This window comes from Egretta garzetta, unplaced genomic scaffold, assembly GCF_000687185.1.
Source record: "Egretta garzetta isolate BGI_Z169 unplaced genomic scaffold, ASM68718v1 scaffold97, whole genome shotgun sequence".
In the NCBI taxonomy this organism is placed as follows: Eukaryota; Metazoa; Chordata; class Aves; order Pelecaniformes; family Ardeidae; genus Egretta; species Egretta garzetta.
Genome location: NW_009260135.1, coordinates 1228702 through 1254957, shown reverse-complemented (window position 1 = coordinate 1254957; position 26256 = coordinate 1228702). Strand labels below are relative to the sequence as shown.

General features: G+C 36.9%; 1 protein-coding gene across 2 annotated transcripts in view; it reads left to right on the top strand.

Annotated features, from left to right (window-relative positions):
• TENM2 (teneurin transmembrane protein 2) overlaps nt 1-26256 on the top strand; it is a 538424-nt gene that overhangs the window by 24350 nt on the left and 487818 nt on the right. For both annotated transcript variants that reach the window (XM_009641606.2, XM_035897048.1), the window contains exon 2: nt 19121-19396. In XM_009641606.2, the coding sequence (XP_009639901.1) occupies nt 19121-19396 (276 nt within the window). The remainder of the gene's footprint in view (nt 1-19120; nt 19397-26256) is intronic.

Genomic DNA, 26256 nt, shown 5'->3' with positions numbered 1-26256 from the left:
ACAGATGCTATTTTCTGCTCCTTACTGAATAAAACTCAGTGCTGGGTCCTGAGTGTAAAGATTAATTAGTCAGTGAATGTTAAAGGTCTGTTAAAGCCATTATGGCTTATGTCCACAGAGACAAATAGGGGCTATAAAACATTGTGTTCGAAACCGAATTTTACATGTGTATTTTTCATTAATAATAATGATGGTAGTAATAACTATAGTCTTTTCATCCTGAAAGCTCTCAAAGGACTAAATGCATAGTGCAGTGCATACTGTGTAGGAAGGATCATGCTTTCCATCACGGAACTGCAGTCCTGAAGGCATCCTTCAGGTTATGTTGAGCTCGGGTTATTGATGGCCATTGTGCAGACAACTGTGCAGTGCAGGTCACCCAAGTACGTGCTTTTATCCAAAAATAATTGTTTCCCGAGTTGAGGGTAGTAGAATATATATATATGTCACTGTTGAAAATGGCAACCGAAGAAATGCATATAGTTATGTATTTTTTTTTTAGTTGGACTTCAAAACCACATTCTTCCAATTGGTTGCCAGCTTTCGAATAAAGTCTGAGTTACAACATTGATGAATGTTTGACTATTTATCAGAAATTCTTTGCTAAGTTAATAATTTTTAGCTACTGGCATAAACGTGAAGAATTTTTTGTAAATACAACCATATGCATGAGTTGAAAATACTCTTGCTCATTTCTCTGGACTAAACAGCAACTGTTCAGTGTGTACTGAAAATGAATGCCTGCATTACCAGCAGCTTTAAAAGTGAAGTGCTCCTCTTAGCACGTTTTGCAGACTTCTGTAGGGTTTTGTGGAGTTCTTGTGTATGTTTTTTGTTTTCTCTTGTTTTTTGAAAACTGGTGAAGCTTACAGCAATTCAGATGAGTGAACTAGCAGATATGGCCTCTCTCCTAGTTATAGCTGTTCCAGTATGTAATACTACAGTTGACTACAACACATGCAAAAGCATTCCTTCTTTTCTCTCTACTGAATGAGATTTAAGCAGGGAAGGAAGTCCCTATAGATGCTTCCAAAATATGTTGTGGATTTGTTTACCCCACTAAGTCCAGCTGTGTGGAACTTGTTTAATTAACATAAGCCTTATTTACCAAACTTAAGATGGAATCAAAACTGACTTGTCTATATTCTCTATCTGATACAAATGGAAAAAAAAAAAATCAGCATGACTGGAAAGGAACTCCCTCTTCAAGGTTAGACACTTGTGTTGTCTAGTCTTTTCATCACAGTGTCATACTTGGATCCGAAGATGCCAAGATATATTATATCTTAAATACAGAAGAAGAAAAAAAAGATGGCATTTTTCATGTCAAAGCAATGGACTGTCAGGTCAGATTCCCAGATTTATGTCAGAATGCTTTCCAGACTCTTTGTTCGATACATTGATAACTTAGGTCATTTTAAATATTTGTTGGTTCTCTCCAGCAATGGAGGGAAAGGCTTGCATTCAACAGTACGTGCATAAGTGTTCTGGGGTTTCTTCCTCTCTCTTGAATTGCCCAACTCCTGCAGTTTTTAATGGAAGTCTTATTCCTTTAGGAGCTACAGTGAGCTGTTGTTTAGGCTCTTGAGTTGATGTCAAACCTGGAAAGCATGGAGAAGAAATGGAAAGATGATGATTTGTTGAACAGGCTTCCAGCACAAAGATAACTGCATAAAAATAGATAGAGATGATAGTTGATTTAGTGCCTGTGTTAAATTAAGCTATGGTGCAGTAAGGAAAGGGTCTTCTTGGAGGGAAAACGAAAAGAAAAAATTTAAAAACTTAGTGGCTCTTACCAGATATCTAACTGCAATTCCTTAATTAATAACTAATTATATTAATATTTTGGAACCTCTGTGGATAGTCATCCTAGAGGCTTCAAGAATTTAGCACACTCTCTAAAGAAATTGAATTAATCACTCACTTTAGCAATGTATTTATATTAGCTAGTGAATGAATGAAGTCAAAGGGCTAATAGATCTAGTGAGCGAAGCACTTGCTTTTCAGCTGTAGGTCAAGCAGCAACTGCAGATCTCTGAGGAGCACTTATCCGGAGACAACTTGGTTTCAGTGTGCTGGAGTGAGTGACAGAGCCAGGGGGATGACTGACAGCTGTGCTTTTCGGACCCCATCAGAATACCTAATGCTGCTTGAAGCCCCATCAAAATATTTCACATCTTGTAATGAAAGCTCACTAACAGAGGAATGATCTCTTAAAATAACATTAGTTTATAGAAACACACTTTATTTGTAACATAGTTATCATCAAAAATGCTTCTTTATTTTAGGGTCTAGTTCTTTTTTGAAGTATCTAATTTTACTCATATGTCTAATATTAATTAAATTGCTTATGAATTGTGAATGCTGCAGAAGATCTTGTGGAGACTTTCAGTAATTTAAAATATTTCGGATGCCTCATTTGCCTTTCAGTGTGGCAATCTATCAGCAGTACCCTGGAATAATACATGTGTTAAAATTAATACTTGTGTATGACAGTTTTTTCAGAGATGTGCCAAGATATATGCCCGTAATTCCTTAGTTGGATGTATGATAATGATTCCTCACAAATATTCAAAATAGTTATGAACAGTTGCAATCTGGGCCAAAGATTTTTAATTTACATGGAAAGGGCAATCCATAATCAAAAATTGCAAAACTGGAAAATGCCTGTTTATAGTCATATGCTTTGATTTAGTTTTTGGCTTTTGCAGCACTTCTCCATTGTGCTCAGTATTTGTTGCAATTCAAATATTTGTATTTTGATTTAAATATATGTTGCTTACCAGTGATTAGAAAAGCCAGTGCAGGCTATTGACTTTTAAGATGTGAATGATCACATGCAGCAGAGAAGGAACAGTGCTCACAATATATAGGGCAGGGTCAAAATGTGTTCGCAATTTGCAAACAGTAAGTAACAACAGTAAAAGTTTCTAACAATAAATGTTTCAGAGGGAAAAAAATGTCTTTGTAATCTCAGCCACTGAGGACTGAAAGAGGCAGCAATGTTCTTTGTAGATGGATGGCGATACCACATTGTGGCTTTTTCATCATCTTAAGCTTCTAAATCTCCCTTTCAGCCTTTTGCTGCAAAACTAGGCTTGAATTTTTCATTATTGACATGTAATATGAATTCAGTTCTTGTAATATTTCATCTTCTCACCATTTCATTGTTTTACTGTGTGCTTTTTTATAGATACTAGCCTTTTCATTTTTATAGGCAACATAAAAATATTTTTGAGTGCATTTTGAACACCACAAATTAAGCTAATTTTTTACTGTTGCTTTTTAAATCTTAATGCGTGTATTGTATAAATTATGTGATGGCTCATGTCTGACGTTAATAATAGCATTACCATTAACAAAAGAAAGCGAAGTTGAGTGGTGGATCTTGTATACTTTATGTATGGTTATTTCACAGGGAGTAGCACTAACAAAAGCCAGTAATGATGTATAATTTAATGCATACAGTATGGCTAGCAAATAAAGTGCCAGAAGTTGCATCTCAGTTTAGGCAGATATTTGCTGGATTCATTCTAAAAACCTCCACAAATATTACAAGTGCAGGTTGTGAATATAACAATGTAGGGTAGCAATTTATTACACCATAATTTTGTTTATAGCGCTACTGATTAGCAGTTTCACCGTGGCAGCTTAAAGCTTGACTTTCTGTGGAATAGCAATGGCCAGCAATTACATATGCCATAGTTTTTGTCATTTTTCATATGAGTATCATTTATTAACAGCAATATCTAAATTAGCATTTCAGAGGTTTTTCAGGCTAGATGATTTTAACTGCTCCTTTTCACATGAAAGTCTTAATCTCCTTCACAGCATAGACCTGTGAGGTATAGGAAATGACTACAGGGGGTCTGTACCTGATAAATATGCCTTCTAATGAGGGTCGTAGCGATGTGGACTTCCTCAGGGTGATAGCATCCCCTGGCCTCTCCCTCTTTCCCCCTCCTCCCCTCTCCTCTCGCCCCAAGGTGAGACATGTCGGGCAGGTAGAGCCAGGCAGTAGAGGGGGCTGTGCCGCAGACGCGTGTGGTGCCCTTTTGCAGTCAGGAGGTGCTTGTGCAAACGTCGAAGGGAACATGCGAGGCTCAGTAATGGAGTAGCCCAAGCCAAAAGGGCTCACTCATTTCTTCACGAGGCTCTGTTAGTAGTAGTGGTTCTGAATGGGGGGGAATGGAGGTGTTACTCCCCAAACTTGCAGAGGGGCCCTGTGGATGCGCAGATCCCTGCGGTGGCAGGGCACAGCACCCAGCTCAGCAAGGGCCTCTCTGGCTCTCAGCATCTTCTTTTGTTTGCAGATCCAAGGCCTGTGTTGCCGTGTCAGTGATAACTAGATAAAATACACGTCTTGGCTTTGGCCTCCTTGGAAAGGTTTAGAGGCTGGGGCTCTGGCCACAAAGTTCGTAGCTTTGGAATTAATCTTTGGCATATGTCATAGTTGTTAAAGTAGGTATTAATACAAAATAATAAATTTGTGTAGTCTTCAACTTTTCTGTAGCTGTCTATCACAAAGTTCTGAAGTGGATTTCTTTAAAGGCTCCCTGTCTCCTGAGAAAAAGGGGATAAGGCAGTGTGTCCCTGGACAGGATCTATGACTCATTATGTCAATCAAACTCCACTTCAGAGGGGAATAAAGAGATTTGTATCTCAAAGCTGTGCATAACGACTTCTCGGCTTTTCATTTCATATTTATGAGCGGTTTACTTTGAAGTGTTTATCAGGCAATACGCAGAAACATGAGAGAGCATTGCCTGAAACCATGTTCAAGTGTCTAATCTGTTAAATGCTTGCTGAGCAGGCTAGTTCATCAGTGCATGCAATGCAAAAAAGAGAGAAAAAAATAAACTTTCTGGGGTTTTGAGGGTTTGAAGCAGAATCTTTATATTAACAGTATAAAAAGGATTAATAATGCCAAGCATTTTGAAATAAATGTAATATGTGAAACTTACAAAAGTTGGCTATGTTCTGTGTTAAGTAAAGTAGATAAATAATTCTTTGCTTGAAAGGAAGCTTGACAGTAGTTAATGCCAAAACTATACAGTGCCACATCTGCTCTTGAGACAGGAATATACAATGACCACAAGATTCTCACTGTTAATTTTGAAGGCTTGAGGCATTCATAAAAGCAGACTTCTGTAGGGTTCTTTTCTGCCCTCCAAAAAGGGCAATTTGCTGATAACAGAAGTGTTAAAAGCTGATAAAAAAATTGCAGTGGCATTACCCTGCAATGGAAACAAAATTTCGGCAGTATTACTCATTTGCTGTGTGCTGTGCCTCCAGTGGAGCTCCAAAGAGGCAAGTATTGTTAAATAGGTCAAAGATAAAAAGCCAAAATTTTAGGTAAAGTGGAAACAAAATGACAGTGTTTTTCTCATTTTAATGTAGCTCCGGTGGGTTAGCTAGGAGAGAGCATATGCCTGATGGTCGTTGTTTTAGTTCCCTGTTGGCAAATTTTCTGCTACCAGTCCTCTGAAGTCAGGTTTTACTAATTCTGGCTAGATGGGCCTGGTCAAGCCAGTCCTGTGAGCTGGAGGACGTACAGACTGCAGTGCTAGCGAGGGTGCTCCAGCTCCAGCCCACAAAACTGCTTTGGAACATTCTGGTATGTATGTGGTCAGCGCACAATATTTACTTTGGGTGAGGAGTTCCTGAGGAGGTGTGGTACATGGTGTCTGTACGTGTTATCCTGCATTTAATTTTAAAAGCAGCTTCACTTTAGAGCTCATTTTCAAATATACTCTGAGATAATAGTAATATTAAAAAGAATCAACAGGAATATGGTTAGTTTGGTGCTTGATTTTTACCAGGCCATCTTTCATACTATTTTATGATTTTTGTGCAGATCATTTCTGCCTGGGGGGGGGAAGTATCTTTCACCTCTACAGAGAATATAGTTGACTTTGAATGTCTTGATTTGTGGGTGTCCCGTTTTGGACTTCTTAAAGTTATTCCTAAAATGGCATCGAGGACCACAGCTCATCAGTACTTCTGATTCTCTAGCTGTAGATTTCTCTTTTGACTTTCCAGATCAGAATTCCCTAGAAACTTTTGGGTTGTTCACTGTTTTAGGTTGAGGCATCTGTCTTTTGGCTTTCCATTGAAGGGTGAAATGGCTTTTTCCTTGTTTATATACCCATGCACATTGTTTGCCAAATTCCCAGTTAAAAAAAAAAAAAAAAAAAAAAAAAAAGAGCTATAAAATGTATGTTGTGTCCAGTTTCCATGATAAAAGTAAGTTGTAGGAGATCTCAAATCAAGGGTAGTTTTCCAGCGTGTATGCCTGTTCCCTGTTCTGAAGTCATTAAAGAGATGACAAAGAAGAAAATAGAGCAACCAAATGCCTTTGAGAACCACAAATCTGAAATTTAAATAGATGTGCTGGCAAGTTTTAATATGCTTAACTGAATCAGAGGTTCATCAGACTGAAAGTGGTGGATAAATCTGTGAAGTATCCAGAGCCTGTCATGGTAGCTTAAGCCATCTGATGCTACTGGCCAGCTCAGCTCATGTGCTCTATCACACCGATAATTAAGAAAACAATTTTTTTCAGATAAGGCAGTGACTGAAAGGCCACAGGCAAGAGATGTACAACAGTACCACACAGCCACAGTATTTCTGTCCGTATTCACATAACGGAAAAGGAGACTGTGTGCGGAACAGGCAAACTCTCATCAAAGTATCCTGTAAGCAGGAGAGAGGACATTTTTTTTTCCATCCCTAGTCGTCAGTGCTGTCCTTACCTACACCATATTCCCTTTCAAAACAAACCTGATTTTAGGTTGAAAACTGCCTGTGACTCCCATAGAGCTAAAATGGAAATACATGAACTAGCCTAAAATGCTCCTTTGCAAATGGTTGGTAGGTTAAAAAGGGTGAAGTAGTGTGAGGATTAATGAATAATCCAATCTAATCTCACTCTTGTAAATCCAAAGAATTCTACAATTTGAGTCTGCAAAGTAAATAATAATAATAACAATAATAATAAATTTTAAAAAATAACGGCATCGTATGATAGCTAGGTATACTTGACCTTTATCAGTGAGATGTGAATTTATCATTTCACCTGATCTGCCAGGCACTTATGAAGCAAGCAAAGGCACTTACAGCGAGATGACGCGTGTGTTAAAAATAGTCAGATAACACAGCCTGCACAGTAACTCTCTTTCAAAGGAACCAAATTTCGGTCTGGCTGTCTTCGTAGTATTTACTGTGTTATCTCCTAATAATACCACCTCACTAAGATTTTGGGTTTAGACTGAAGATTTTTAATGCAGAACTAAGCAGTAAAGAAGGGCTAGGCAGTAAAATGGTTTTTATCACAACTAGTTCTTGTGCAGAATAGTTGACCTAGTGGGGGGAAATCAGGTTTTTAAAATCAGGTTTTAAAAATCAGGGTCAACATTTCCCCACACATAAAAGAAGATTTGACAAAATCATAGTTTTAGTTGAGGTATCTTAATACTGCCTCTTCAGAAGATCAGTGCTGAAGCGGTGGCGCGTTTGTATCTCCATGTTCTTATTAACCAAATAAAAGTCAATGCCAGCAGTCCTTCAAATCTTAGACAAAAATGGAAGGGAACGGACAACAGAAGGGCAACAACTGGCCGTGATGTTAAAATGGACTTTTATGAAACAAAGACATAGTTTCAAACAGTGGAAAGTTAGAATAAACCTAATCTATAGGCTTTTTATTGGCACATACCACAAATCTTCACTTCTGTTCATTAAAGAAGAAAAAGAAGGGAAAAGTAATCTAAATTAAAATTAAAACACTGGAACTGAAATTCTAAACCCCTGGAACAGGCAAATTTAGATAAAATAGAGAAACAGATTGCATTAACCAAGCGGAGCTGTGCTTCTGAAGTAGGAAGAGTATGTTGGGAATAGCATGCGCCTGCCAGCACAGCAACCCAAGTGCAACAGGCTAAAATGAAGATGTTGCACTTGGTTATACAGTGACTAGCAGGGAGGGAATCGGAACAGCAGCTTGTTTTGTGCGTGTGGAATGTGCCACTGTAGGGAAGGAAAAGAGGTGCATGGAAGGACGTCCTATTTCTTCCTTCCAGAGTTCTGCAGAAGCTTGGTAAGACCACTCGGTTCCAGCAGTGGAACTGATGGATCTGCTGTGCTGTTGCTTCTAGAATTGCAGCTATTGTACATGCCAGAAAGGCCAGGATGCACTCGGTTTGCATGTTCCTGATTGTATATACAGTCTACAAATTATAGTTGTTGCTAGACAAAAGAAATCCTGTATTAAGGGTGTAAATTACATCTGCAGCATAGTTCAAGACCAATAGTAATCTGAATTGGTGCCAACTGTTCCATTTATAATGCCACAACTGACTGGCCGTGAAAATAACTAATTATTTTACTAGGATTAAAAATTAAAAGCTGAAAGCAATTTATAATTCAATCAAATAAATAAAGAAGTTTCCTGATCTCTTCATAAAATGAACACAAGTGATGAATAAAAGAAAATGTCATTGTGTCTGTTTCTGAGTAGGTATACTGTCTCAAAAAGCTTAATCTGTTTTACTTGATACCTGATTATAATATATATCTTTTTCTTCAAAATTATAGTGCTGAAATAATTTTCATTTCATTATTCTTAAAGTTTGGCACAAAACATATGGATTTGTTCAACGTATTTTTAAATGTATGTGGTGCTATATTTTAATTGTTTCAGTTTGGGGGGAAGCTCTTCTTTCCATTTTAGATTAATTCCTTTATCAGTCTTCAGAGTCACTCATGTTCATCTCCTGATTGTCCTTCTAGAAAAATTAGAAATGCAGAGTTAAAGGCTGGCACCTCTCACATGTCTAAAACCTGTTATGAGCAACATAATTCAGAATATAAAAACAGAAGTTCTGACTCGAATAATGGTTTAAACTTCTTTTATTCTACTGTACAGGATACAATTTACATTGCCATTATTTCTAGGTGACGTGATGTTTACAGTGAAGCAGCACCTTGTGACTAAACAGCTGACAGCTGCTAGTGCGAAGAAATCTTTACATGTGCCTGGGGACCTTCATAAAATATAGAGTATCCATGTTCCTAACTTGTGAAGCAAGGTATAAAAGAAAACAATTAAGGTTTCATCTCTGATGACAGCTGATTCAGGTTTTTCAAGAGTTCCCAATTAAACAGTTATGAAAGTATGAAAGCTTATTACCTGTGACTTCCACTGTTTCTTCAGAGCACAGTTTATTTATCAAGTCATGAGCAGTGGTTTATTTTTTACTGGTTTTAAATCTTGATTTAACAATATAAAAACACGAAAAGGCTTTTCATGAACTCAGCAAATTATCACCAGCTAATTTATCCCCTGGTAGTTTCCTACAGATTTTTATAGAAATCTTTCTTAATAATTGAACTGAGATTTGTGTATCAATGGAGATTAGTAGCTGTACAGTGATTTTATCCACAAGTACTCATATCTATATAATTATGGTCAACTGAAGGGTTTTTTCTGGAGACCAAGGAGAACTCACTGTCCTTTTCTGACATAGCTGAAATGCTTTTACAGCAGAAGACCAGCATCTGTGTGAGTTAGACTGGAATGCAAATGACTCACACCATTTTTTTAGTGCTGGAAACTGAGATCTTAGGTTATGTGAGTACCATGGTCTAATTGTTGTACTTCTTTGTGCCAAAGGAGCCAAACTGTGCATTTCAAACATGCATATTCAGTGCAGATACTAAATGCTAGCTCTTCTCTATTGGGACAGCACTTCATTCTCTCCTTGTGCTCTCTTTAAAACTGACTCCTCTTTGAAGTCTGCATTTTCCATGGAGCCTCAGCTGTTATTCCTTTATAGGAAAGTACTATGCTAGTGTGACAGGAGATACTATCAGGTGTGGAGCAGATTGTTTAAGAAGAAAAAAGCATTTGGAAAATAATTCTTACTGTGTTCTTTTATGGTAGCTATCACTTTATGTACACAAAGGTATTATATTCTTAATCTTTGTGCTTCTGTGGTGAATTTTATTTAGAAATTCATGGTCTCTAAAAAGGAAACAGGGATATAGCAAAATTATAACAAAATTATTCCATTGTTTGAGTCATTTTGGACTGGGAATAGAAAATACACACTCTAACTCCTTTTCATAAGATTCCATCCAAAAAACCCCCAACCCAACCCCCTCCAAAACCCACTTTTACTCTGATGATGTTTGGACTGGAGCTGGGAAATTTACAGCAAGAACATCATTATTTGCCATGAAGCTTCATGTTCTGTTCTTTCCCTGCTGCTTGTAAAAGAAAAAGTAATAGCAACTGAATTTTAGTCATTGATAACCACATTCTTGTTTGGAGCGTATCACAGTATATAGCTGTGAATTGGAACAGATTTTATCCCCAAAATGCACTATTTATCACTGCAGAGGTACGTTAGATTTTTAGAGTGTTGTGTTAGCACGGTGTTGTTGTCTACACTTCATAGATGAAAAAACCAGAATTTGTGCTGGTTTTCCCCCAGTCACAGTTTTTGTGGGTTGCTTCCAGTCTTTCTTTTTAATGTGTGGAAGTCAGTTTCTGCTAGTCCCCAATGCTGCACGGCAGCCTAGCTGTTAACTTTGTACTTCAGTGAATGTATTTTAGCATGAGTAATTTAGCACAACTAATTTCAGAATGCTAAAGTGTCTATTATCACGTCTGCAGACGCATTTCCAGTCTTGTTTACATAGGAAAAAAGCGTATTGTTGTAGTTTTAAATATAAAACATTTCTCATGTTTTCCTGTCACTTTAACAAAAAGTGCAGAAAATTGGATTAGAGTTATTTTAGATTAATGGTCATACTCATGGTCTCACTAGACATTAAGTAGCCCTCAAAAGAGCAGATTTTTTCCCCTTCTGCTGGAGGTTGCCCAGGAAGCCGTCGCTGACATGGGGGGTACTTATGCAAATACAGGTGTGCGTTGTGCATGTTTAGCACACAAAACCTTGTGGATTTTTAATTTTATTTTGATCACAGAACAGTCATTGCCTTCTAAATGGTAGATGATACATTTCATTAGAGTTAAGTAGATATATGGAGAGGCCTAAAGTTGCTTTGAGAAAGCAAGACCTTATTTACATGTTAATGTGTTCTGTATACTTGAGTTTTTATATATTTCTTATAACATCATCTGAAAACTTTGATAGATCAAACTAGGTTGAAATTTGCCATGAATTTCGCCTACTTCAGGTTGATTTGGCTGGAGATGGGCAGGGAGTATCTGACTGGTTCCAAGAATGATGCCAGAGCAAATACGTTATTTTGCCTGCAGTGAAAACATTGCGTGACCATTGTGCTGATTAAACTGAAGTATCTCCATCCTGTGAATCAGAGATTCCAGGCTTTGAAAATCTGTCCCTGCTATCTGTCTATGCATCTCAGCTGAACTATGATAGAGTTACTGGAGTTTGACTGCAGAACCGATGAAAGCCCGCATGTGTGCGGAGGAGCGGGGTCAGGCCTGAGCAGGACTTTCCCATAGCTGTTCTTCCTGCAGCGCCGCTGAGCACCGGCACGGGGAATAATAGAGGAGGCTCAGCCCTGAATTTGCTTTCTGCTGGCACTTAATCAGCGAGGAGGAGGAGAAGCGCGCCTAGGCAGAACACAGAAGGGTAAAGCAGCAGAGGAGAGCAGAGCAATTGCTTACAGAATTGCATACTTTTTTTCCTGTCTCCTTCAGGTTTCAGATCTGGGGAGTAACAGGAGGGACAGATCTGTAGGAATAACACAACCCTTTTTAATAAATGAAGCTGTTCTCCTTCTGCCATCCCTCAGATCTTGGAAAAGTTGGAAAGCTTACAATAAATGAAAGACTGCTTAAGAAATTGAAACATTAGCTTGAAGAATTATATTTTGACCTGGGCTGTGTTGGGTAGGTAATAATTAATAATCATGCTTGCCACCTAGCTCCATCCTCTCGTCCTCCCAAATCTGATTTTGTCCTTGATCAACATTGGCATTTGAGGAGAAAATGATAAATGCATATTTTGCCCTAAACCAGCATATCATTAAAAAGAAGTCATCACCATAAGGTGATGCCAGAAATAAAATTTTAGATGGTACTTGTTCTGCCAAAGTTAGTGTGTGCTCTGGAAGGAGGCTGTTCTATTCTCCCTTTCCTTAGTTTGAAAGCTATAAAATGGGGATGATAAAAGCTCACCTCACGAGGAGGTGACAATAAAAAAAAGTAGTATTTGAAATGTTCTCAGAGACTACATTCAGCACAACCGTAGAAAATGTGTATGAAGTAATTAAAAATATTGTATTCTTTATTTGGTAAATAAAGACTAAATGAGGAAGGTTAGAAAAAAAATGAGAGTAGCTCCACAGCCACTGAAGGAGGAAATTTTACTGAAAAAACAGAATACTATCATGTAACTGAAGATTATGTAATATTGTGAGATAGAGTAAAATCTCATTAAATGCCTGAATTTATAAACCTTATAATTTTTTTAAGTTGATATCAATCTGCTGTATTAATACTGTCAACAGACTTGCTGTTAAAAAGAGAAACATCTGTATCCTGGTGTTGGGCTTGGGGTTCTCCCTGTCAGAGAGAAGCAAGGCAGAAAGAGGATTACATATAAGACAATTAAAGGATTTTGCTGTTATTGATGAGAAAAGCTAGAAAATAGATTTCAAATTCAAACCCTGTGTTGTAATGTGTGTATGGGTTCAAGTTTGCTGCTTCCAGTCAGATTGCTGAAGGAGGGACCGAGGCTGCCAGTTTCACTTTTAAGAAAACCATGGTGTTTCTGTTGAATTTTAAAAATTGTTCTCTGTATTCTGCTGTGTTAGTATTTTAACAAAATTTCACGACGTACATGTGTATTCTAGATGGCAGTAAGTATAACGGGAGTGTGTGTGTGGGGGGGTGTATGCACACACGCACGGGCTGGCTGACAGCACGTCGGCGATGGGCATAAAGACCTCTGTGGTATTCTCCTACTTCTCAGTAACATCTATAATGCATTTCCTGATGCCTTTGTCACAAACGTGCTCTACGAAAGTAAGGTTCATCATCATTATGAGTTCAAGTTAACATTTGCTTGGTTAAAGAATGTTTAGCTTTCCTGACTAGCAATACCTGGAATTTAATAATCTTAAGTGAAAATGTCATCTGCGAATCTTCTTAGCGTCAGTAACGGATATGTGTAGGAAGCCCTGCTATTTTTAACCCCCAGCTATAGATTTTAAAACCTAGAACAAGGTATAGCTTGTTCATTGTTATCATTTTCTAATTTCTAAGGAATCCGTTCTCTGGTATCATTAGTGTTTGATCGGTGGCGAGTTTGTTTCACAGGTGCTTACAGTGCCCCTTCCCCATGCTACCAAGCGAGTGTTATTAGGGAAAAGTGGATAGAGAGTTAGGAAATAGGAGTGTTAGGGAAGTTCAGGTAAGCAGTTCAGTTCATGTTCATAACATTTGTGGATACTATAAAGCGGAGGAAATCTAGCCCATATACCTGCTGTAGGTGGATGAGCCCCATGGCTGGAGTGGCGAGCATCTCCTTTTTCTCACCTGGCTTTCCTTGTGGTTTTCTTTTTGAATTTGTGCTTTCTTCAGAGATGGAATATTGCAGTCATTGTAATATCAGTGATGTTAAGAGAGAGAATTTTCCAGGCATATTTCATGCTCTCATTAAATTTGCCACAGAGGCTGGTCATTCTGATTCTGTGGTTAATATCCCTGTATGTTGCACAGAAAAGGTACTTCTGATTTAAGTATATATAAACCACCAGAAGGATGCAGTATATTTTATAATGATGTATCAAGGGGTTAGGGGGAAACAGGAGGGGGACATTTACAAAGGAAAGGGCTTACATTAATTTTGGGGGGGTGGGTTGGTTGGTTGGTTGTTTTTCAAAAATAGCAAATCAATTAGGCAAACTTCAAAAATCAGGAAGATGGTAGGGCATCCCTCAGCTGAGGTTTGGAGTCTCAGTTTGGAGTATCTAATAGTGTAGAATTAGAAACAAAATTAAGTAAAATATTATGTAGAACAGGATCTTTAATCATCAGAATAGTATTGAAACAGGTGGAATACAAAGAAGGATTTAAAAAATAGCAGTTTATTGGATAAGGAAGATGAGTAAAAGGGTAAATCTTAAAAATGTGTACAGTAAGTGGATAAAAAATGAGATTGTAATAATCTGTTCTCCCTGTCATTATAATAAATGAGAATAATATATAATAAATTCATAAAGAATTGAGAAAAATTAAATGTGCATTAGAGTTTGTTAAAAAGAACGACCTGTTCATATACCACAGATTGGAGCTAAATTGTGGTACTCGTGCCAGCGAAAGTCATTATAGCTATGAACACAGCAAAAATTTGAGAAAGGATGGAATGTCTTAAATGTATTCTTATTATCCTTACTGCTTGTAATTGATTATAGTAGCAAAGAATGTAAGTGATATTTATCCTTTTGATTTTAGACTTAGCCCAGTTTTGAACTGCTGATCTAGTGTTGAAGGCAAATTTATCATATCTGTGCATTACTGGCTTCAGATATCTTCCTCTGAGGCATCTTGTAGCGATCACAGCTGGATTAGATTAATCTTCAGAAGAGCAATTCCTGCAATTTGTAATTACCCAAATGAGACCTCTGCCTAGAGGTTAGGTGAAAATAACCTTTGCTTATATGGTAATGCTAGTCTTAGCTGAGATAATGAGTCGAATTGTACATCATGGAATTAAACACACTTTTAGTAAGCATTTATATACTAAGTAACTCAAGTAGTAAACTTCTGTAAAAGAAAATGGGCTCAAAAGATAGTAGAAGTAATATGTTGCTTAAAAGAAAAATACCTTTTCTACTCTACTGAGAGACGATTCACAGCATGTAGATCATGGGCAATGATGATTTACATAAAATTATATTACAGTTCTAGTATACTACTGGTCTGTTTTTGTATGTGAGATTACATACACCTTAATGGAGCAGCTGGTATTAACTGCTTTTCTTTAACAAAAATGGTCTAGTGATTTCTGCAGGTGGGGACGAAGGGACTGGGGGTGGAGGGAAGTAAGCTCTGTGGCATATGAAAAAGAAAAAAAAACTTGTGACTTTTTTTTTTGGTGGGGTGTTCTCTCAGAGAACAGAGGTTTCTTTCTTTTCCACAAGTGAGGATCTGATGTTATTTATCTCTTCTCACTTGGTGTCACCAGCAATGTAGTAGACGCTACAAGAATCTGAAAGAAAACACCCTTAAGTTTTGAATGTGCAAGAATGGATTCTGCCTGCACATTTCAGTCCTACTTTGCAAGTGAAGTTTCAGTAAAATGCAGTTACTCTCAACTCCATGCAAGCCCTAGAGATAGAGTATACTGTATAATGCTGCAAGAAGCCATCCATCTGCCTTGACTGCTAGTGCTAGTAGCACATTATAGCTCATGGACCAGATTTCTCTCTGAATACACAGCAGTACAATTTTAATTCCCAGGGTATGGCAAACAGTGGGTACTGCTGCCTTCCTTCCTTGGCTTTTCTTCTAGGAGGTCTTGATTTGCTTGATCTCCTAATCACTTAGAGCTGTAAGGAAGATATTTCTTGAAGAAGACATTAAACCTTAACCCCAGCCAGGCTGTGTCTGTGTTTCCTTGCTCCCGCTCCTAGGTGCTGTAGTTTCTACTGCGAGTGGGGGCGAGGAAGAGGCTGCGTTGTTCTTAGAGACCTTTGTTGTCAGGATCCCATATGGAGTATTCTGCCACTATGAGTAGATATGGAATGAGTTAGATGCTTTCTCATTGATTGTGAGTCTATATTTTATTTGCAAAGTAATAGTAGGGTTCTTTCTGCTATGAATTATTGGATAAATGATTTTTGTGCATCCACAACTGTATTTATCTTCTATCTGAATTTACAAGGGTGGTCTACTAATACCATTAATACCTTAATGTGCAATAATATGCAGTTCATGTGTTATTCAAAAGATGTGAGCAGTTTCATTTTGGGCAAACTAGGCATGTAGGAGAATATGATCCAGATCAAGAAAGGGTCTAGAGAACAGAACTACAGTGTTTCTATCTCCTTTTCCTCAGATTTTACAGAAAATGAAGGGCTATGGAGATATCAGGATGTATAATATAAAGATACATTTTTTTATATATTTAGATATAAAATATATATGGAAAATGCTTTTATATATGTGTGTGTGTATACAGATGTGGAAAAAACCTCCAAAATATGTTCTTATGTGTTTATCCATGGGTATCCAAGGACAAGTTACTCTGCCATTGCATGCTGTCTTACAGAACACTCTCAAATAATATACTGCAGAAGCAAACACTGAAAATTAATAAATAAAACTAAATTAGAGTCTGCCAGAGAATAACATGTTCTGCTAGACAGGGAAATACCTGGAATATTTCATGGCTATCATGAGGGTGCTTGAGATTTTCTACTGTAAGAATATAAGGAGATTTCTGAGATGCAGCATAGAAAATCCTCACGCAGAGGCTCAGGCGCTGATTCATTTGTGTTCTTGAGGTGATCTGATCCACCTCTCAGATTTTTAAAATTTGGTCAGTTTTCAAATCTTTTTCTCCACCTTTCTGGCAGATGCCAAGTTCTCAGATAATAAAACTCAAATGGATGAATGAATTCTGTGAATGCTATATTTTCCTTCCACTTTCAGTGCTTTTCCTCAGACAAATGAAGTAAGAATTTCTCTGAAGATTGCTTTTTGCATCAGATGTTGTAGTCAGATTTTGACATCAATACAGGATGCTAATCAGAGTAAAATCACCTGGGTTTATAATGGCTGGTAAAATCCACAGAATATCATTAAAATGTTTTACCATGTATATAAAACAGTTTAATTAAGCTAATATATTCATAATTGGTGTGTATTTGTAGACATCTATGCCACCAGCAAACAAAAAAACTTGAAAACCTTCACTTTCATGATGAGTTTGGTGATTTTAATGTGTATCTAATGTCAGCATGCACTCTATCTGTGTGGGTCAGAAAGTGTGGGGCTCGTATGATTCAGTTCACTCCCTTTTTTATATATATTTTATATTTTGTGTTGATTTTGACCTTTTTTTTTAAGTCTGAAGTTAGTTTTCTAATATGGTTGAAACAAAACTAATCAATCAAGCTGTTTTTGTTAAATGTCTCCTACTTGCACATGATTAAAGTTTACCTTTTCTTTAAAGGTAACTTCATTTCATCTAAGGGTCATGCTAGAGCTCTTTTTTTTTTTTTTTTAAAAAAAAAAAAAAGGCGCATATCTAGACTGAAGTGTACTTGAGAAACTCATTTTTAGGACTGTTCAGTTCATTGCTTCTGACTAAACCACAAAATTTCTGATTACTAGAATAAATATTAGAAGGCAGGTTAAAGTATACTCCTAACTTGGAGGGTTTGGGTTCATTTGGTGTTGATGAAAGGCAGCTGAGTTTTTTAATGTCAGCCTTTTTGTATTCTCTTCATACATTGGCACTAAATGCTTCATTTCTGTAGAAGCGTGCAGTTGGTGATAGTTCTTTACCTGATGTTGTTGGCCACTCTCTTGCTTCTGGCCCGTTTACTGGTTAACCTAGTGGGGAAAGAGAGCGTCTCCTCCCTCTCGGCACACTCTGCGTTGCTGTCGAGCTGTTGCTGGGTGAAGATGTAGCTCAGTCTTCCAGAAGAAATCAATCACCTTCATTTAATTCATGAGCTCTAGGAATAAATGTTAAGCAGGGCCCAGTTTTATTTTCTGTAGGTGTGTGTGTACATCCCATATCCAAAAAATACTTCAACAGCCAGTTGTGAGACTGGAGAGGGCTGATAGAGATAGATGAACCGGATGGATTTAATACTATGTGATCTTTCCTGGTTAATCTGTGAAACAAGTTGTAATACTTTAAAAAAAAAAAAAAAATCAGTTAACGTCTTTATTAATGGAACACACTTAAGTATGTTTTTTATTTAGCGTATGAAATTCCACTGTGTAGCTTGATTATGATAAATATATAGAGGAAGAGGAGAAAATAGAAACTGCTTTTGGACAAAATGAAACTACATTTTAGAAACAGAGACCACAGATCTAGTTTCTGTGTGAATTAAGGAATTAATTACATAATTGGCAGTTATACTGCCAGCGACTTCAGTCTTTGTCCTTCATTTTTAGCACAATGTAACAAAGTTAAAATCACTTTGCTTTTCAAAACCTTTGAAAGCCTTAGCAACCAGTGAATATTTCCCTATATTTTTTTACTGTCCTGTTCATTACTGTTAGGAAACAATTACATAAGCAGAAATGAGGCAGCAAGTCTATAGTTCCTGAGAACCCTGGGGGGCTCCATGTGCTTTAAAAATGTGTGAGACTCTGTCCACCGAGTCATTATTGACTGCTAAAGGTTGCGTGTTTTCACGTTGTTCCTGAAAGTTTTACCTTTAAACCCAGTGACCTCCTGATTTTGGTGTTGATGTTTACTTTCTTCTTGAATATGGTGAAAAAAGGTAGAAAACAATTACAACGATTATGAGATCTATCTTGATTTCTATAGCAGGTATTAAACTCCAATCTCACCAAATGTAGAAGTGCAAAACTGGTGACAAGGTTCCATGTTACATTGCTGATAGGTTTGCTTTCTTTCAAGTGATCCGTATCTGTAAACTCTGTTTTCCAAAAGAAGTGTTTATTTTCTCTGAAATGGGAAACTATATGAAAATTAGAGTAAAAAAATTCTGTCTCTATGGAAGACTTGTATATGAGAAAATTAGCTTCATAAGAAAAAACTCCTCTTTTTGAGTAATGAAATGTTCAGCTTCAAAGCTCATGCTCTGGTCATAAAATAAAGCTGCTCATGTCATTAGCACTTGTCATGAGCTTTATGTTAATCACATACCTAAGTGATTAATTATTTGCGGCCAAAATAGTAACCTGAAATTTAGAGACCTTTCTTACCTTTGTTTTGTGTATTTCATCCATTTTGACTATATTCAGTATGTTTTATAGATCTATGCCCCAGAGATCTCTGTATGTAATTCATTACAAAGGCTTGGCAAACAGCATAGTTAAGAGAAATTAAAAAGGTCTGTTATTTTCAAACTTGAAATAAATCCCCTAGCTTTTATTTTATTTTATTTTTTTTAATTGCCCTTCTAGGAACAAACTTCACCCTTGCAGAACTAGGAATCTGTGAGCCCTCTCCCCATCGAAGTGGCTACTGCTCAGACATAGGAATACTCCATCAAGGCTATTCCTTGAGCACGGGCTCTGATGCTGACTCAGACACGGAGGGAGGAATGTCTCCAGAGCATGCCATCAGGCTGTGGGGAAGAGGGATCAAATCCAGGCGAAGTTCCGGTCTGTCAAGTCGTGAAAATTCAGCGCTCACACTTACTGACTCCGACAATGAAAATAAGTCAGATGAGGAGAACGGTAGGCCTTTTTCTTCAGTATATTCTCAATATGCATCTATGAGAACATGATCATACTTAAAAATACCTGAGTATTCTTTTAAAGGTGAATTTTTCACTTTACTTTTTCAGTTTAACTAAAGCTGTGGTTTTTTGGTTTGTTTTTTTTTTTTAGCTTAGTATCAGTATCAGGAAAGTCTATTACATGTGTATCATACATAATATGATATATATTGTGTTTCATCTTACAATTTACTTTCCATGCAGTAATCTTTCACAGAAGTCTGTGCTCAGAGTACATTAAATTAAATTTAATGATGAAAAGCAGAAAGAAATTTCTTAAGAGAAATAGTTTCTCGTATGTGATTTTTATACACAGCTTGAAGTAGTTAATAAGCTACAGTATGCTAGTAGCTGTAACAATGGTGCTAATTTGTAACAATCAGATTTAATTTTATATGTTTTTCATATTTTTGAAGTTGTATAAATGTAAAATGAATTTGCTGTTTGCTTATTGGTAAGTATTGGGGGGCTTTTAGAAAGCAAACCTATGCATCAGACTGAGGCAAAGCACTTGTGTTTAGTACAGTTTATTAACTTCCTAGAAATGAGACTTAGACGGTGCACTAGTCCTTGGTGGCAAAACACCCGGACATTCGCTGATTCTCAGAGCAAATGGCGTTAAGCCAGCCGGCCTTTCAAATGCACGTAGCCCGAATACGTGTTCTTCATACGTATCAGCTAAAAGTTTTTACCTGGGGAATTTTCTGTGCTAACGTATTTTTAAATTAAACTGAAGAGGAAAAATAGTAAAAATGGATTTGCAGGAATTTGTCCTCCATCCTGTAGGGTGATAAAGGTGCAAACTCAGCTTAGGTAAAATACGAACTGAAGGTTTTGATACTTAGGGTTCTGAGAAGCTGAAGAGGAATCTCCCTGATGTTATACCCTCAGAGCAACTATTCAGGCAGGTGATAGCCACTAATGAAACCAGGTCTCTGCTACGCTTATTACTTGTGATAAAATTTAATTTGTTACGTGTTGGGTGTCTCAGATGAGGATTTTTTTTTTTTTAGCTGTTTATTTAAGGCTCCTCCCCACACTTACTGAGAGTTGTCTCGGTTTCAGCAAAGCCGGTGTACCAGGCTGTACAAGCACAAGCAACTGCTTGTCAAAGCAAACAAGGCAAAACTGAATTACAGTTTTTATATTGATAGAAGAAAGTTCAGAAAAGTACAATTGATTTTGTTTGTAACAGCAGTCTTTTTTTGTTGATTTAAATTGAATCTTCAAGTAATAACTCCTCTCCTTAGGCATAGCAGGATACATTTCTTCATCAAAACCAGAGAGGAAATGTGTATTTATCAATAATGATGCATACAAGGAAACCAGTATTTTAAAAAGAATCAGTGACTGACTGATTTTTCCTTTTTTTTCCTTTTAATAACACCATTCACAGAAAATATGACAATTACCATTGACTTGAGTATAGTTTTGATAAGGCTACTGCGCCTAATTTCAAATAAAAAATCTGACTAATGAAATTCTGGCATTATGGAACGATTTGGATTAATTTCTGTAGTATGAATTCACTTCTCTGAAGGTGATTTTCTCCATTTCAGTGGAAGCACTGTGCTACACCTTTTGTCTGAGAAAATTTAATCTCAGGACCTGCTTTCATACACTCTGTCGCAGACTGATAAAAGAATGAGTCTGTTTGCTTGCATTTCGTTTTCTTCCTTATAATAAGTAAATTATTAAGTAATTGGAAATACAGTGCAGTGAATCCATTTTGAATAGGTAATTTTTCTAACAATGATGTTAATACGAGAAAGAAGGACATGATCAAACAGCATGCAAGAAACAAACCAGTATATGGAATTCATTTTTACTTGGAAAGGTTTTTGTGATAAGGGTTTCTGTATGTTTGGTTGTTTAAAAAAAAAAAAAAAACCACACAAGTATGAAGCAACTGTTATATACACAGAGGTGTTAACTTCAGTAAAATTTTTAGCCTTGCTCGCTCACAAATCCTGGTTAGCTCAAAAATCAATGCTTCTTGACATCACTGATTTTATGAAGTTTTGGGATGCATTATCATATAGATTGACAGTTGCCCCACTGGTTCAGCACCACAGTGTGGACACTTACAAAACCATGATTAATTTCTCATGCTTGTGCCCAGCAGTGGTTTCCTACATAATAAACGCGATGTCCTTCAGAAGCAGATCAATAACCTGCCAGGTATTCATCTTGAAGAGGAAGTAGCAAGAATCTATACTTCAAGAGAAATTCATTCTCTGATACGGTTTCAGATTTGCAGGATACTAGCATAAACCAAGACATTTCTTCGTATGCCTAGCAATAGTAGAGGGAACTCATGCTGCATAGACCACTGAATTTATTTAAAGTACCGTTGAAGCTTTTTCCCCGGTACAGTTCAACTGTATTACAGAACAGTGGTTGAGCTCCATAAGGTGATTTTGTTTCTTTTAATATTGGGATGCTACCACAATTTATGTCGTTGTACTTAAAAACAGCAACAAACCATACCTCTCGCTTTTCTTGTAACATTAAATCTATTTTGTGACTTTTAGTACATCTCATAGCACAGAGGAGGCTTAATTTCTAGAAATTGTTCTAACAATATGATTTTGTTCTCATTCAAATCCATTCACAAAGCTTATGACCATTTTCTGCACTTCTAGATCTAGTATGATTTAATTTTATCATAAATTAGAATTCTGTGGACCTTGAAATATTAGCAGGTTTGAAATATGTATAGATAAACTGAAATAATAGAAATTAATTTAAATTCAGTGCGTTACTCAGTATACTAAAATTCTTCCTAACACAACACCTTATTGACGATCCAGTTTGAAAAGCAACACTTTTATTTTCACGAGTCTGATTAGGCTCTGAATTCTTACCATACCTTGCAGCTTTTACTTCTGTCTCGATCCTGTCCATCTCTTCTTTAGACATGGCAACGTGAATATATATCAGCAAATCTGTCATCAAATTGTAATTCAACATGATGTATTGAGTTGTGAGATTTAAGTAAATTAATCTTTCTTTGTGATACACACAAATGTAAAAAGCCAATTAGAAATATAGCTCACCTCTGATGTCATGTGCCAGCTTTGTAAAGAGAATTATTTGCAGGGACCCACAGGCACGGATTATAGGGGACATACCAGAGGGTTCATGAATCCTTATTTTTTCTTTCCTTTTATTAAATCCTGTAAGTGTTTATTCTAAAACATCACGAAAAACCATTCAAAAGTACCGTTTGTCATCAGTCATCATGTGTTCTTTCCTAAGCCTACAATATTGCTGTTTCCAGAGTAAAGCCTGGGTGCTGATTATGTTTAGGTAGTGACCTTGAAGGCAAGTACTCTTCTAGGGCTTTTTTTTTTTTCTTTTTTTAAAGTAGAGCTGTTGTTCTTTTATTTTAAGTTGAGTTAAAATGATGTTCTACTCAAAAATATAAAGCATGTTGTAAAATAAAGTAACTTTCAGTTTAAAAATCCATGAAAACAGAACAGTTGTAATTAAGGAGGATTGATGTACAGAATGCTTTTGCAACAGGTCTGCAATCTTCTCTTTTCTTGGCTTCAATGTTATTGAATGACCAGTTGCAGGCTGCTAGGGAGGCAATTGAACTCAACTAGCATTAGACAGATGAGAGTGAAAAGCTGAACAAACCAGTAATACAGTAGAGAAAACATAATCCTGGGTAGAAGAAAGGAGAATGGAACAGTAGCATGTAAACTCAGAGCAGGTCTCGGTAATGCTTCAGAGTGCTGAAATGAACTAATAGACCCAACGAGAATCCACAAGGATGGCTTTCTGTTTGATATGGATTTAGATCATGTTAATTCTCCTGTTGTAAAAGAGAAAATGTCTGGAATGGTGTTGGGGACTTTTTTTTTTTTTTTTTTTTTTGGTTGAAGGTTGTTACCTTGACTCTTTTTGTATTAGTACTATTGCATATAATGGGTAATATCACTGGTAGAGTGGTATATGACATAAAATGTTTATAGTGAGATTTCTACTCTGACGTTATAATACCAAACACTTGAGATGTTTCTTGTGTGTCAGAAAAAAATAAAAAGCTTGTCTTAGGGGAGGAGAAAAACTTCCAGAACTGAAACCATGTTATTAAAATAATGTCAGACCAAAAAAGATGATTAAGGAATGCTTTTATCTTACTAGTAGTGATTCTGGATTGAGCGGCAAGACAAGAATGAATGGGAAGAAATAAAGCAATCTCAAACTTCAGCAAAACAAGGGATAGTTCAAGGTCGTTCTGCGGCAATCTGTGTGTGGTTTAAAGAAATCTGCAATAAACCACTGTGATTTTGGTAGCTCTTTGTAGGTGATGCCTATGAAAAGCAAATAATTTTGAATGTACACAACCATTTCTGTATTGATAGCCCAGCTGTACCTGGTGAGGTGTGGAAAAATGATGCATTATTGGAATGAGCCCGGAGAGTCCCAACATTGAATCTGGTAGTGCCATGCATTTTCCCTTTCCTCACTTCATCTCCCTTTCCCCCAGAGATCTTCCCTACCTCACTGGAGCCAGCCCGTCTCCAGCATCAGGTGTGAGGATTCAAATCACATGGCAAGGTTTTGTTGGATGTTTCACAGATATTTTCAGGTTCAATATCCATCAATATTTGCTGTGCTAGACATATTGGTGACAGTGAATTATTTTATTTTTTTCCACATTACTATGGTGGTGTTTTTTATTGTAGTAGTTAAAAGTTTGAATACCAGACAATACCATGTGTGCATATCTATAAAAAACTAGAGTACCATGAATGAAGTCGGAACAAATGTAAGATAAAATATGGGAAACTGTATTTGTGTGTTGTACTTCTGATTGAATCTTATGAAAAAAATAGGGAAATTATATTTTCCTTTTTTTTCCCTGCTATGAAATTTTCATTGGTGATTTCATATAGTAATTTCTCAAAAGCATAGATAAAGCGAATCTTAAAAAAAAAAAAAAAAACCAAAAACAAAAAAACAAAAAACCAACCCAAAAAACCCCAAACCAAAAACCACCCCGCAATTCAAACTGACCTCATATTTTATTGTTACTTCGGCTTTATGAGCAGTATAATCTGGGCTTTTCCTGGGATGTTGTTGAATAACAGACTTAGACTTACAATGGAAAAGATATTACTGCATCAGAGTAGCGTGCAGAGAGGTACCAGACCATCAGATGACAGCCAAGGAGTTTGTTTTCTTATTTTTACTGTTTTAATTCTGACATGTTGTTCTCAATATTTTATTACTTCAATTTTTATTCAGCTTTCTACTTCACACTTCATAATTTGCAGAAAAGGTTATGGTGAAACTGTGATTCTACTCTTGAGAAGATTTGGGTTTGTTGTATGCATGCTAATGTCCCTGAGTGGTAAGACCAGTTTGAAAGTAGTAGGTTTTAACCTTCCTGGTGACAGAATGCTCTTTGGGTTAAAAAAGTGGGAGATTAAGCTCACTTCCTAAATATTCCCACGAAGAAATACTCACTTTGGCCTATGGAAAATGCTTTTGTTAAAAGAGGGTGTTTAAACAGTGGTGATACAGTTGGAGCAGATTTGTTTACCCTTTAATTGCGGGGGAAAAAGATAATATGCCCTTGTCATTTTGAAATAGTATATCTATGTTTTGTGTACAAGAAGAACCAGGGAAGCTGTAGACTTACTGTATATGGCATAGTAGGGTGCTAGTTTCAGTAGTTAGCACTGCCTGGGAACGTCGTGCCCATTTCCCTCCCAGATTGACCCAGGTAGCCTGGAAACATCAGAAGGACAGATATGAAAGAGAAGAGAGGAAGAACTGCCACAGTTGTACGATCTGTTCATAATTGAGAAAGCGTCCAGATGGTCGTAAGGAAATGCTGAGATTTAAATGAAATGTCATATACTCAGAAAATGGAATCGCATACGTCATATATCAACTAGCCTTCTTAAGGAGGAGTGCTAGGGAGGTTAGCTGGTGCATGGGTGTACTTCATTTCTTCTTTAGGAAGGCTTGTAAAGTACTTTGTAAATGACAAATTTAGAAAGTCATTAAGCACAGTATCAAAGCTCAGTTGCTTAAGTGGATCCAATTTTGATGTGCTCTCAAAACCTGAGGGCACTTCTGATAGGAAGTGGTTTCCTAATGAGGGAATTGACTAGCAGGAATTTTTTTTTACACATCAACTAGAATTTTGTCCAGGTAAATGGCTTACGCATTCAGTGTAGAGGGAGGCTAGGTGATGGGGTTAAGGACAAAAAATGGACGTGTAGTGCTGCTAAACTTTAAAGCCTTGTGGAAGACAAGAATATGAAATGATGGTATATAAAATCTTAAACATTTCTTACAATTTTAATATTACCCAATAACATGCTAGTGTAAGTTGGCAGGACGATGCGATGGAAGTAGTGCTAAACATATAGGTATATCAAAAGAGTTAAATAAATATCATCTGGAACACAGTGTCTGGTGATATTCTAGAGAGTAACGCTGCAGATGTGGCAGGAGTGACAGCTCTGCTTAGGTGGTCTACAAGGGTGAAAAGAATGCCAGCTTGACATTCAGTTGCTTGTAGCTGGCATTCAGGAATTTGGCAGCCATTAGATTTTCCATTCACTTCAGTGTTGACCAGAGAGATGTAGGCCAGGATCTCAGGTTTTATTCTCCCAGAGATATATGTATTTCTAGCCCTCATGATTATAGAAGAAATGGGTGGAGTGTAAAAAACAAACAAAAAAAACCCAACCCAAAACAACGTCTTTTGCATGGTGTATGAACCCTGCAGCAGCTGGGTTCATAAACTGCTGAGGCTAGCTCTGATCTTCCTTTTTCCTGAATTGACAG